Source organism: Martes martes, assembly GCF_963455335.1.
Source record: "Martes martes genome assembly, chromosome: 12".
NCBI lineage: Eukaryota > Metazoa > Chordata > Mammalia > Carnivora > Mustelidae > Martes > Martes martes.
In genome coordinates, this window is record NC_137900.1 from 60,340,264 (window position 1) to 60,354,636 (window position 14,373).

The 14,373-nt window shown below is 48.5% G+C and overlaps 1 protein-coding gene across 1 annotated transcript; it reads right to left on the reverse strand.

The window, feature by feature from the left end:
• Positions 1-11,051: 11,051 nt before the first annotated feature.
• SIT1 (signaling threshold regulating transmembrane adaptor 1) lies at positions 11,052-12,718 on the reverse strand. Its single transcript, XM_080820101.1, has 5 exons — positions 12,521-12,718; positions 12,261-12,396; positions 12,120-12,178; positions 11,941-12,002; positions 11,052-11,849 (listed from the first exon to the last, which is right to left on the reverse strand). Exons 1-5 carry the CDS (start codon positions 12,567-12,569, stop codon positions 11,616-11,618), a joined length of 540 nt encoding a protein of 179 aa, XP_080676227.1. The 5' UTR covers positions 12,570-12,718; the 3' UTR covers positions 11,052-11,615.
• Between the last annotated feature and the right edge of the window lie 1,655 nt (positions 12,719-14,373).

A 14,373-nucleotide genomic window follows, 5' to 3' on the forward strand; every position in this document is an offset into this window, starting at 1 on the left:
CCTGTCACTTCCAGCTACAAAACAGGAAGACGTCAGCAAGTGTCAGACTAATGGGTTCAGTGAAGCAGACTGCATCCCTGAGCCTCTGCTAGAGGGACAGGGGATGGGAAACTGAGGTCCAGAACATGGGGGTTGAGTCTGGAGGTCTCACTAGATCACTACTCAAGCCTGTTCCTTCATCCTGCCTGTGCTCCCCCCTCATGCGTCCCAGAGGCACTTGGGCTGTGCTGGGCTCTAAATGCGTGTCTTCCTGATCATCTACTCTGGTTTGCCCTATGCTCTTCTCTGCCCGTGCTGCTCCGTCTACGGGCTTATCCATGTGTTGTCAGAGCTCTTCTGTGCCCACCTGAACCCAGAGGATCTCCCACAGTGGAGCTCCATCCTCCCCATCATATTGGGGGGGGTCCTAGTGTGGAGCCTTTGCTCCTCATCCTGGGGTTCCCAGCAGGTATGGGCTCCCAGCAGGTAAGGAGCCTTTGATTTGGTGGAGCTCTTTTCCCTGTCAGTTTGGAGGCTTTCAGGGTAGACCCAGCTCCGCTCCTGCAGTAGTCCTGCAGACTTGCTGAGGGTCTCACACACAGGGAGGTTCTCACTCCAAAGCCCTTCCTGAGAATGTGGCCGTGCTTTGGAGGATGGATCTGGGACCACATTGTTTCTCTTCTGCAAACTGCCCTAGATTCCCTCTCCACAGCCTTTCCCTGGCCTTGTCCACCCTTGTTCCCTCCTGATCACACTTTTGGACAATCAGCCCCTTCCTCATCCCATCCTGTCCCCTGCTGGGCATGGCATCCTATGTCCCAACATCAGGGCTGGTGCCAGCAAACTGAGTCGGGGAGGCACAGGGGAGAAGCCAGGGCTGGGGGTGAGGATGAGGGACAATCCCAAGCTTGTGCACCTTTGGAAAAGCCTGCAGTACTGAGAGTTTTATGCACCCTCATAGGGGGTCGGGTTGGGGGGCAGGTGAACAAAGGAATTGGGTGGGGGTGAAGAAGGGCAGTGGCTTCTTAGAAGGGAGGCAAGGAAACAAAGCAGGGCTGGGTGTTGAACGCACAGACTCTGGACCTGAGGTTTTGATATTTTCTTGGTTTTGTTTTGTTTTTTCTTTCTTTCCTAAAGCTTGTCCCTTAAAAAGTCTCAACATTGTCCCTTTGCACCCAGCCCCAAGGGAAAAGGGAGTGTTTGTGGGAGAAGACCAGGGACTGGGAGGCCCTCATGGGTGGTGAAGGCCTGGCTGATGGGAGGGAGGGAAACCGGCTGGGAGAGGAGGGTTGTTGAGCAGTAGTTCAGAGGTGCTCCCTAACATTATTTTACCAAGCTATGACCCTAGAAGGGCTTGCTTCTGCGGGTGCAAAGGGGCTGAGACAAGACAGGCTCTGTGGGTGGGAAAAAACCCACTTGCAGTAGGTGGCATCTGCCCCCGCAGAACCTCTTGACACGCTGCACCTGTGGGGAGGAAAAAGAAAGGGGGAAGAGGTGCTCACCGCACGCTGACAGCTGTAGTGTATGACTAGTGGTGTGTGGAGAGGTGTTGTACCCGGCTCTGTGGGTCTGCTGACAGCTCTGCCCAACAGCACCATGCAGCCCTCCCAGAGAAAGTGCCCGCCGAGGTAGGAAAGCACATTTGTCACCTGAAGAAGAGGCAGGTGTATGCATGCATGTGAGTGTGCATGTGTGAACAGGCATCCTCAGGTCTTCGTGGTCTGTTGGGGTGTCTGTGTTCAGTGAGCATCTGTGTCAAGGCCTGCTGGAAGGAGTAAGCTCAGAGGATTCTGTGGGCTGAAGGGTGCCTCTGATGGCTGCTATTTTTTTTTACCATGACAAGGAATGAGGAGCCATTTGCAGAAAAGTCTTAAAAGGTCATGGGGACAGATGAGGGAAATATTTCTTTTCTCAAGCTCACTTGTTCCTAAGGTGACCCTGCAGCTGTTAACCGTCCTTGCTTAATTAAAGTTTCCAACAACCCGGTCCCCTCCCCCAGCCCCCCCATCAGGGCTTCCTCCAGATAACAGACGGTGGTGGGAGTTGGTGGCTCCCTGGGGGCTTCTGGGGCCTGTGAGATGGAGTGGGAGCATATAGAGCAGCTGCGGGCAGGGGCCGGTGCGGGCAGTCAGGATACCGGGTGTGGTGTCTGGGGGTAGGGGCCCCTTGTCCGTAGATTAGTTGCGGGAACATTTGCGGGAATTCAGTAAACTGTAGGTAATGCCCTAGTTTTCAAAACCAGTACACACAAGTGAACATGGCCTGGACAGCAGGTAAAAATGCCAAACCAAGTTTCCAGTATATGCTCAAAAAAAAAAAAAAAAAAATCAATGGGTTTGCTGTCTAAACGGGCCCTTGGGGAGGCTTCAGAAGGAAGGATACCCAGATGCCACTGGAATGAGCTAGACTGCGTTTCCACAATGGCACGGGTACGTTAAGAAGGCCGGGGGGGCGCCTGGGTGGCTCAGTGGGTTAAAGCCGCTGTCTTCCCAGCATCGGGCTCTCTGCTCAGCAGGGAGCCTGCTTCCTCCCTTCTCTCTCTGCCTGCCTCTCTGCCTACTTGTGATCTGTCTGTCAAATGAATAAATAAAATCTTTAAAAAAAAAAAAAAAAAAAAAAGAAGGCCAGGCCTATATCTCTGTCCTCCTTAGCCTTTTTGGTGGTGGCTATACATCCCCTTGTGATGCTCTCCTTTCCCTTCCAGTGCCTTCTTTTCGGACTAGGGTGTGAGGGTGGGATCCTTCTTCCCCATGTGTATCACATGTGGTCTTTGCAATACTGACCTTCACATTACTTTTCCAGACTGGCCATCATGGAGGCCCCTGAGTGGCTCAGTCAGCTAAGCACCTGCCTTCGCCTGAGGTCATGATCCTAGGGTCAGGGGGTCGAGTCTCATGTTGGACTTTTTGCTCAGAGGGAAGCCTGCTCCTTCCTCTGCCTGCTTGTACTCTCTCTCTCTCTCTGGCAAATAAATAAAATCTATTAAGAAAAAAATTTTTAAATGTAAATGTAGTTAAGGACTTCCTGCATTTGGTAAAACGTCCAAGATATGTTAAATAAGCATAATAGCAGGCACCTCTGTCTAAATGTTTATTTTAATGGAAGTGGTTTTAGTATTTCACCATCGAGAACAATATCTGCTGTTCGGTTTTAGTAGAAAGTCTTCATTATATTTCAGCAGTTTTCCTGTTTTTCATTTTTACTTAGAATTTTTATTAGTAATTGAATTATATTATTGTGGTTCTAAATATTAAATATGGGAGCTTTTCTTCTTTTTCTATAGTTTTGACTAGATTAAATGGCATGGAAATTATCATTATTGAAGAATAAATAAAACTTGGGTGCCTGGGTGGCTCAGTCCATTAAGCATCTGACTTTGGCTCAGGTCATGATCTCAGGGTTCTGGGATTGAGCCCCAGAGCCCCATTTTGGGCTCCATGCCTAGTGAGGAGTCTGCTTTTCCTTCTTCTGCCCCTCCCCAACTCATCTCTCTCTTTCTCTCTCCCCGCCCCGTGAATTAAAAAAAAAAAAGAATAGATAAAACTCAGCTCTGGTGTCCTTTGAATGCAATCTTTTCCAAAAGTAGCTCTATAGTCACCGTCTTATTCTAGTTTTTTTCAAAGGTAGATTGAGCTATTCAAGCTTTCTTCTTTCTCTTGGTCCAGTTTTGGTCATTCACATTTTTCCTGAAATGTATATATGTCCTCTGAATTTTCAAGTTAGTTGATGTGGAATTTTAGGCTGCACTGTTTTATAAATCTTTTTTTTTTTTTTGAAAGATTTTATTTGTCAGAGAGAGAGAAGCGTGCACTAGCAGGGGGACCAGCAGACAGAGGGAGAAGCAGGCTCCCCGCTGAGTGAGCAGCCCAATGCATGCTCCATCCCAGGACCCTGGGATCATGACCTGAGCTGAAGGCAGACGCTTAAGACTGAGCCACCCATGCATCCCACCTTTTATTGATTCTTTTGTTTTTTCTTCTGTCATGTTTTCTTTCTCAGAACTAATCTTGTCTATTTTTGCTCTTTTTTCTCTTTCTTTGTGCTTATAAGAAGTTTACTTTATTAGCCTTTCTTTTTTAAAATAATATTTTTAAAGATTTTTATTCATTTATTTAACAGAGAGAGATCACAAGTAGGCGGAGAAGCAATCAGAGACAGAGGGGGAAGCAGGCTCCCTGCTGAGCAGAGAACCTGATTCGGGGCTTGATCCCAGGACCCTGAGATCATGACCTGAGCTGGAGGCAGAGGCTTTAACCCACTGAGCCACCCAGGTGCCCCCCTTATTAACCCTTTTAAAGAACTTCTTTATATTCATGCTTTTTAGTATTTTTGTTTGTTCTCCATTTCATTCATGTCAGCTTTTGATATTTCCGGATTAATTTTGGTTTCTTGTTCTTTTTATAATTTATTGAAATAAGTACCCCCTTTATTTTTTTTTTCTCTCTCTCTCTGTTTTTAAGCCTGCTGTCCTTATAGCATTTTGGGGATATATGATACAGGGTAATTGAGAGAGTATCCAGTATTCACTATTTTTTCATGCATTATTTACATTTTGTAAATACTCTAATTTTGTTCTTTTTTGAAGCCAGTTTTACTGTATTGTAACTTACATGCAGTAAGTTTTGTCAATTTTAAGCATACAGTCCTATGAGTTTTGATAAATGTATTCAGTCATGCAGCCTTCACCACAGTCAAGGTACGGAAGATTCCCATCTCCCCAAAAGTTCCTTCCTACCCCTTCACAGGCAATCCTTGCTCCACTTCCAGTTGGTAACTTAAATTCCGATTTTGGATACCAGCATTACCACTGCTTTCTGTTTATCTGTCTGGTATCCCTTTCCCACGTCTTTATTTTGAATCTTTCTTGATCACTTTGCTTTAAGTATATTTCTTCTAAGTAGTATTGACCAGAATTTGATTTCTAACAAAGTCTTAGAGTCTTTTAATGGAAGAATTCAGTCCACTCATACTTCCTGTACCAAGGGATAAATTTGATTTATTTCCATCTTACTTGGTTTTAAATGTGTAAACAGCGTTGGGAACTCTTCTTTACCTTTGCTGGACTGAGTAAATGGCTGTTCATCCCATTTTCTCCTTGTTAATTTAGAGTTTGTTGTTCTATTCATAGTTACCATCCCTTGCCCTGTTCTCTTAAATAGATGCACATGATTGTTCTAGTTCATGAATACAGAACAACTATTTCCATCGTACTCTACTTATCTTCTACTTCCTCTCCACCTCAGTAAGATATGGTCTTTAGACTACTTTTAGAAGTAGAGGTAGGAAGGTATTTCTACCTCCTCCTCCTTCCCCCTCGGATCCTAGAACACTCACCTTCCCCTTATCCTCACTATCTGATTCCAGAGTTTTATTGAGATAATTTAGTCCTTATTAGAATTTCCCTTACAACATGTTCCTTCTGTTTCAAGGGTGTTTAGCATTTGAGTGATGTGTTATACATATGTAGAAATATAGATATAAATACATAGCTCATGGCTCGTTGCATCCCACTGATTTCTCTCCTCCTCCCTTGACCTTCCCCATCTTGAAGTCTGTTCTGATTCATTTGTTGTCTCATTATGATGAAGTTCTAGAACCTGGGTGAGGTTCGGTGGGCTGAGGTCCGGAGCCGATGACCAAGAAAGAATTCTTGAGACATCTTTGGTGCAAAATGGTGGTTTATTAAAGCACGGGGACAGGACCCGTGGGCAGGAAGAGCTGCTGCCCCGGGTTGTGAGGGATGGCAGGTTATGTACCCTGCGGTTGGGGGAAGGTGAGGGAAATGGAGGTTTGAACGGAGCTTTCATATGTTAAAGAAGGCCTCCGAGGTGCAGGGATACTGGAGGCTTGATCAATGCTGTCTTTTGGCGAGCCATTAACATCAAGATGGTTGGGAGATTCCTGGTGAAATGTCACAATCCTGCTATCAAGCTGTCTTTGTTAGTGAGAAACTTATCTTCACTTACATTTCCTTCTACCCCAGCCTCCTTCAGTTTTGTTTATGGAGGGGAGGGTGACATTAAGGCTTGAGGAACTGAGTCATTTGCCTCTGGAAATTGTGGTATTGATAATGTAACTTCTTTGTTCATAGATCTCTAGGACATTTGTAAACCAAGGGAGACTCCTGTCTTGCAGGATTGTGAGTTAACTATTTGTTTTGGTAGTCAGGGGTACCTGAGGAATGCCACACACATCACCGAGGGGAGCGGATGGAGAGGGGGTGCAAGATGCCAGCTTTTGCTTTGTCCTCAGCCAGCCTCCTGCTCCCTCATCAATTAGAGCCTTTTCTTTAAAGTATTTCTCACATGAGATACTAAATGATTTTTGTAAATCTTCAACTATCTTTCTTTCTCCCTTTGCTAGCCTGGTCGCAGGCCTTTTCTTTCATTACCTCACATTCCTTTTTGCTGTTGTTTAACTTCCAGGGTTGCAAATAAGAAAAAATGAACTTTCTTTCTGCCTGGAAATGTGTGTAACATTGTTCTCATCCTTAGAGTTCAGGAATTTTCATCACTATGGGGCTAAATATTTCTTCAGCTCAGGGACATTCCCTGTTAAATTTTTTTTCTCCCTGTTAAATTATTTAATTATGATGTCTCCTCTCCTGTTCCTCTTCTCCTAGAACTCATAGAATTTGCAGGCTAAATCTCCTGGGTCTGTTTCAGTCTCCCATCTTTCACCACATAATTTGCATCTCCGTATTTTTGTTACATGTTTTGAGATATTTCATCTGTTTAATTTTCTGGACCTCTTTTTGGGGTTTTAGCAGTAACCATCCTCTCCTTTGCTTTATGTTTGGAAGTTTTTAGCTCTGATATCACATTTTCTAATTCAGGGAAATCTTTTGTGTTTGACCTTCACAAGTATCTCTCCCAGGCTCTCATTCAGTCAGAGATTCATTTGTTTCCTCCAGCAGGTCTCTCCGCCCTCTGGTTTGTCTGCATTCTCCTGGCCTCAAAGGCTGAGAAATTCAATCCACCGTTAGTTTTTTAGAGAGCTGGAGAGACTCAGCAAAACCATTGATTGTTCCTGGGAAGCCAGCTTTTTCTGGGACTTGCTGCCTTCCTGAAGGTCCTTTTTCTTGGCTCTGAGACTGTTCTCCAGAAACTTGTCTGCAGGAAATTCACTCTGCCAGGAATTCAGCAGACCCCATTTAAAGTTCATTCTCTGTAGCTGGGAGTTGTCAGAGGGGTTGTGGGAGAGCTTCACCAGGGTTTGCACGTACCTAGAATCCCCTTGCTCGAAGTATTCTTATTACCGACAGAATGATAATCACCGGAAGACTTAAACACAGAACCCATTAATAGCAAGTGCCTCCGTGAACTACAACCAGAAGTAGGAATGGGGTGGGGGAATGGCCTTTTACCCCCCTGCCCCATTCTAGTATTTCTCAGCCTCAGTACATTTAACTTTTGGGGACTGAAATTCTGTATGGTGAGTGGCTGACCTGTGTGTTGTGGGCCGGTCAGCAGCATCCCTGGTCTCTACCCCCTATAGATCAGTACCTCGGGGTGCTCCCCAGCTGTGAAGACCAAACATATCTCTGCACATTGCCAAATGTCTCCTGGGGGCCAAAGTCACTTCTGGTGGAGAACCACTGGTGTCTACCTTTCAGTTCTTTTTTTTTTTTTTTTTTTAACATGTACTAACACTATTCCTAAAATTAAACATTGAACTGAGGTCATGAGACAGAGGAGAAAATATCAAGCAGTTGTGAGGAAGCAGAAACCAGAAGTAGAGGATGAGGAAGCAAGTTAGCAAAGTAGGAAAAAACTGGGAATAAATAAAAGACACAGAAACTCTGTCAGAGTCATGGGACAGGAGGAGCAGAGTGGGAAGACCCGCATACTCCTGTCACCAAGGTCCCCAGCAAGGCTGTGATTTGAGATCTGAAATCCAGCAACAGTCTGCAGAGGCCCAGTCATACCATAGCCACTGTTCTGTGATTCCCATTCCATTTGGCTTCCTCCCTGCCGTAAGTGTCCTAACAATAAACACCCCTTCACTTAACCAAGGCTAAGTGAGTGTATTCCTTACAAACAAAGACCCATAGACTTGGTGCCCAGTGAAGAGACGGACTGTCCACAGTTTCCTACCAGTGCTATATTCACTTCTTAGCATCACACTTGAAGAGAGACTCTGCTCAAGCAAAACAGTGGGAATGATGAGTAGCTGCAAATGTCTGTAAAAGGAATTCTAGAAAGCTTTTTCCGGGAGGGAGAAAAAAGAAAAAAAAAAAAAAGAGAGAGAGACTTAGGCCATCCATCAGGGCTATCATGTACAGGAGGGAGAAGGGTAATTATATGATTGTAGCTCAGGAGGCAGAATTGATGACAAAAGTAACGGGCAGATTTTGTTCCCCCACTCCCCCCGCAAAAGTTCTCTCAAAAAGAAAGATTGGAAACAAGTGCTTGGTTAAGGTAGTGAGGTCCCTAGTCCTGGAAATGTTTTAAGAAGTGGCTGGTAGGATGGCTCCTGCAGTGGGTATAAGTTTGGGCCAAATTTGCCTCCTCCCAGCTGTAGAATTCTAGAAATTTAAAAGCCTGGCAAGAGGCACACACCAAGCAGAAATATTTGAGGGTCAAATGGCATTATAGTTCATTTAAATAAGTCATCAGAGGACGGGCTGGTGGAGGAGTTGAGCAATAAGGGAAGATCTCAGAGATTCAGCATCTTCTGCTGGCTCTGGTGTGCTGGTCTTTCCCTCATAGAATGACTTAAGCAAAAAAGAGAATGCATTAGCTTACATAACCAAAAAGTTCAGGAGGCAGATCTAGCTCTAGGCATGTCTGGATCCAAGGTTCCAAATGAAGTCATTACAACTTGGTCTCTTTCCATGTCCCAGCTCTGTTTCCCTCTTTACAGCCAAAACAAGCCAAAACAAGCTTGGAAATTTAGACTCATCTTTACAGAGTACAGAGCAAGGCCAAAGATGGGGGGATCTTGGCTAGATGGCTTCATAGGCCCCCCTCCCCACCTACAAGTGATTCCTTTTTTTTTTTTTTTAATTTATTCATTTGACAGAGAGACACAGGGAGAGAGGGAACACAAGCAGGGGAAGTGGGAGAGGGAGAAGCAGGCTTCCTGCCAAGCAGGGAGCCTGATGTGGGGCTCCATCCCAGGACCCTGGAATCATGACCTGAGCGGAAGACAGACGCTTAACGACTGAGCCACCCAGGTGCCCCTACAAGTGATTCCTTAAGAACCTTCTATCATTGAACATTTGACCATCCCAAAGGCCCTTCCTCTTTGGGTCTTAGGCTTGTCCCCAGTCCTCCCAGCTGAGATGACAGAAAGAGGGGGAAAGCTGGAGCTCCAGACTCCAGAGGGCTCTCATGGCTTCCCCCAATGATCTTCCCCTGGGAATTTGCCAGGAACAGGGTACTCCTTTTTTATTTATTTATTTATTTATTTATTTATTTATTTATTTATTTATTTCAGAGATCACAAGTAGGCAGAGAGAGAGGACGAAGCAGGCTTCCCGCAGAGCAGAGAGCCCGATGTGGGGCTCGAGGACCCTGGGATCATGACTTGAGCCCAAGGCAGAGGCTTTAACCCACTGAGCCACCCAGGCGCCCTGGAACAGGGCATTCCTAGAGGCTGGATCTTACACCAGTCAGGGAAGGGGGACCACTAAGGAAAGCACCCCTGGAGCTACAGAAGGGGAGACAACTGCAAGGTGTTTGGGAAACGAGCTGACCAGCTTAAAGAGATGAGGCAAGGGGGGTCCCCGGAGATGTCTGAGGTGGAGCTGGCTGCCCCAATTTTTTTTTTTTCCTTAGACGCAGGGATCAACTAGGACGTTGCCACACAGTCCTGACCTTCAGTCCTGAGGGCCTCGGCCAGGGCACGAGCCTCGGAGACAGACGAGTAAGACAGAAAAAAGGTTGTAGCGAAGAGAGAAGGTAAAAGATGCGGGCTTCAGGGACCAGAAGGAAAATAACGTTCAAACCGCACCCAGCTCCAGATCTAGTGAGTCCCTACGTCCGGCGAACCGCGAAACGCTGTTCTGGGAACCGCAGGGTCCCGGCTCCGCAAAGGGTAGGGCTAAACTCGTGGGGCGGGTAAGATTAAGGGGGGGAAGGGTGGGGAACTTTCGGGACTACATTTCCCAGCATGCTGTGGACGGGGCAGTTTTACGCATGCGCAGAGGCCGTGGCAAGGCTGCGATGTGCCTGACGGGGGCGCTCCGCGTTTGGTCCCGAGACGGGCAGAGTGGATGTAAGGCGGACTGTTAAGTCCTGCGATGGTGGTGTTTGAGGCCTCGGCTGCAATCTTCGGCTCGTCCCAGTGGGTTGGCGGGACCCCAAGACCCTTCTCTTATAAAGAAGCTGTCCCCCAGGCCGCGGAATTGAGCGGTCTGCAGACTAGCAATCCTCAGAACCCCACATCCCGCTGCCAGTGGTTCCCCGCATCCGGTGCCGGCCCCCAAAGCCACCTTCCCTCCCACACAGCCTCAGCCGCCTGTTCCTACCGCGACCGGCGCCTCTGCTGGGGGAGGCCCAAGTTGAGGTCCACGGAGGCGGATCTGGCATTTGGGTTATTCTCTGTGTGTGTGTAGAGGGTCTGCCTTATTGGGACCACCAGGTAAGGCTCGGGAGCACGGTTCCCTACTCTAGTTTTCTCTAGGACTGTGAGTGGGAAGGAGAAATGTTTGGATGTGGAAGCCTGGCTTCCACTATCTTCTGGCCCTGAAACCTCAGAAAGGTCTGTTAAGCCAGACTTACCTCTACAGAAGCCGTAGGGTGAGGTGGTGTAGACTTGAGGTTGTGGCTGGTGGCAGCACAGTTAGAGGCCACGGGGAGAGTGGGTCAGGAGCTGGGGAGCCTTGCAACACCAAGTGATGGGAGTGGGTGGCTCTGAGTGCAAATTCTAACGATGATCTAGCAGCAGCAAGTACAGCTTGAGCTGGGCTCCAGCCTCCACCCCTAGCACTCACCCTGGCAGTGTTGATGCCACTGATGCTCTTGGTCCATTTTCCCCAGCAAGGCGCCCCCAGAAGTGCTCTGTACAGGGAGCAAAGCTCACAACACTACCATGTAGCGCCTGTTGCAGGTCTGAAGCCTCTAGATAAAAATCTAAACACTTTCTGAGAAGTTTTATTTGAAAACTTGGGGACATAACAGAGGCAGCAGGATGTGGGCTGGTATTCTCCAGCCAGGGTTCTCAGATAAGAAGCCAGGCTTGGGTTCCTCAGGTTGCTAGGTTCCAGGATCCCTCTAGACTATGGGGTCCCAAGGAGAATACCCACCCTTCTCCTCTCAGGTGGTTACCCCCTCCACCACTGCCCACTTCCTGTATCTGGAGGGGACACCGAACTATAGACTTTAAGGGAGCCGAACAGAGAGGATCTGGTTAAAATCCACAAGGAGGGGAAGTGAGTAACTTGGGAGCTTGGGGCCTTAGGGGAATAGATAGTTTCCTCCATTCCCAAGAAACCAGGGACCTACTCGTTCCCCTGAAGTGTCTCCCTCACTTAGAGGGGAAGTTTGGGAAACATTACCTCCTGTGACTGGACATTGACTACCTGTCTTTGGGGGTGGTTGGGAAACAGTCATGCTGGGGCAGGGTAGCAGTAACCCCTGCAGCAGAGGAGGCTGGGGTGATGATCATCCCACTCTGCCAGCTCCTCCATCTCAGCTGGGTGCAGGCTGGCTGTTGGCATAGGCCTGGTCTGGGAAGGAAGCCCGCGCCCTGCGGGTCTGGGCACACACTGAGGCATACAGCTCCGGCTCGGGGCCTGAGGCCTGGGGCTTTGGCTCAGAATCCAGCACCACCTCTGAGTACTTGATGGGGGTTCCGGGGCTGGGGAGATGGCCCTGAGAAGGCCGCAACTGCAGGCTGGTATAGCACATCACTTTCTCTGTAGCCTGGAGATGTAAGGCTGTTAGAAGTTCACTGGACCCTTGGAAAAGCCCTCACTTCCTTCCCTCCCCCCTTCCTCAGCCACAACTGACTCACCGTGACTGGGTCTCTAGGAGCTGGATCTTGCTGGTCTGGCCCCGGTTCTTGAGACAGCCGACCTGGGATAGGGAACAGTAGTAATCTGGTCACTTCTTGTTCTTCCTCCTGCCATCCCTCATCCCACCCACCCAGGACGTGCAGGGCTTTGGTGCCCCTCCCCTTCGCCAGCTCCATACCAGTCTGAAGATAAGGCAGGTTCCCATATAGGGGGACCTCTTCCACAGATCCTCCAGAGCTGCAAGACAGAGATGAGGGGATGAGGGGACATCTGGGTAAGGGGGAACTCTCAGTCACCTATCTCTGTTGTCCCTACTCACCGTCCCTGTCCTGGATGGCTTCTGTTCCGGCCACTAGTCCATCGGAACAAGTGTGCAGCCAGTGAGATGAGAAGCAGCAGCGTCGCAGCCCCTAAGAGGGCCCACAATCCCCAGGCCTGGGTCACAGTGGGGATTCCTGTGGACGCCAGCGTATGGGGGGTGTTACTGCCCAGCCCAGCTCAGCCCAGCCCTCCAGGTCCCAGCAGGTGGGACAAGGGGCCATGTGACCCCTCCCCCTGCCCCTGCCCCGCCCAGCTCACCAGGCACTAGCGGTTCTGTGACTTCTGTGCCGTTGGCACCTCTGCTCATGACTGCTGACCTGGGAGCTGAGTCTGCAAGCCCTGTGCTGAGGGGTCAGCCTGGCTTATGGCCTGATTGCTGCTGCAGGCCCCTTTACTCTCAGCCCTCCCCGGGCCTGGCCCCAACAGTTCATCCCCAATACTGCTGGTGGCAGAGTCACTGGTTTCCGGGGAGGAAGGGGGAGGGGAGGGATGAGCGAAAGAACAAAGACACCGCCCTGTGCCTGCACCTGCGCCACCCAGCATCTCCCAAGCTTCCGCCCCCACCCCTGGAGGCCCTATACCTTCTTTGGCCAGAGAAGAGAAGCAGGCCAGCCATCTGTGCCACTGTGCAGGTGAGCCCATGAAGACTCCCAGGAGACAACGTAGCATGGGGCAGGACCAACAAGACAAGGAAGCCAGGCCTTAGGACAGAGATTCCTCTCTGCCGCAGGGTGTCTGCCTTTTCTCTCCCACTCTGAGACCCGTGAGAGAGAATATATTCCTCACTGAGCATACTACCAAGAGGAATGAGATGGGGAGGCCTCCTAGTACCTAAAATCCCATCACACACTAAGGCTGAGTGTAGGAGATAAGATGACCATTCTTATTATTACTGGTATAATAGTTTAGGGCATAGAGGAAACTTATATTCTCTCCCTCCCAACCCACTTTATCCAAACTGTCCCAAGAACTGTCAGTCTCAAAAGTTAGTTGAATCAAAGAAACCTCTACCCCAGTACATCCTGGAAACTGAGCCATGTCTTCGAGCTTGTTCCCTTCAGGAAGTGGAGCACCTGCGCTGCCCAATACAGCCCAACCACATGGGCTGCTATTGATGTGGAAGAAGGATTTCAAGTTCCTTAGACCAGAGGTCAGTGATACGTCTGGCAATATGGGCCCAAATTCCCTAAAGGCAACCATCAGTCAAGGGCCACTTATCGTATTATACCTGGCCTGAACCACTTGTTTACGTTGACTGTGCCAGCTGGCTTAGGGTCAAGGTTTGGACTACACGGCTCTGCAACCAGGCTGCCTCTAGATCAGTTAGACTACGGTAACTCCTGTGAGTGTGGGTCTCTCCTCCCAGCCCTGCCCCCTCCATTTCTGGAAGAACAAGAAGATACACTCCTAGTTCATTCATTTATTTAGCACACATATACCTCATTCGTCACCTGTGCCGATTGCTTGCTTATGTGCCAAGCTTTGCAGATAAAGATGTGAGTGGGAAATGGTTTCTTTCCTCAAAGGGCTCTTGATCTAATTAGGAAGACGACCCAGGGTGTCCCAGACAATTAAAAGGCAACATGAAACACAGGAACTGTCCAGGTGTGCCTGAGGTCCTGGAGGTGAAAGGAAGGGCTGGGGGATGGGGGGTGATATGTGGTAACTGATAGGGAGACAGGCAGAAAGCTCTGGAATCTCTGACTTGCCTCTTACCTGATGAACTTACTTAACCTTCCTGAACCTTTGTTTCTTCATTTTTTGTTTTTTTTTTTTTTTTTTAAATATTTATCTATTTGAGAGGGAGAGAGAGAGTATGAGCAAGGGAAGGAGCAGAGGAAGAGGGAGAAGCAGACTTCCATCCAACATGGAGCCTGAACAGGGACTCATTCTTTAAAAGAGTTTAATTAGGGGCTCCTGGGTGGCTCAGTCAGTTAAATGTCTGCCTTCAGCTCAATTCATGATCTGTGGGTCCTGGAATCCAGCTCCTGGTCCAGCTCCTTGCTGAGCAGGGAGTCTGCTTCTCTTTGCCCTCCCCACTGCTTGTGCTGTCTCTCGCCCTCAAATAAAATATTTTTTAAAAAAGAGCTTAATTATATTTACCTGTTTGG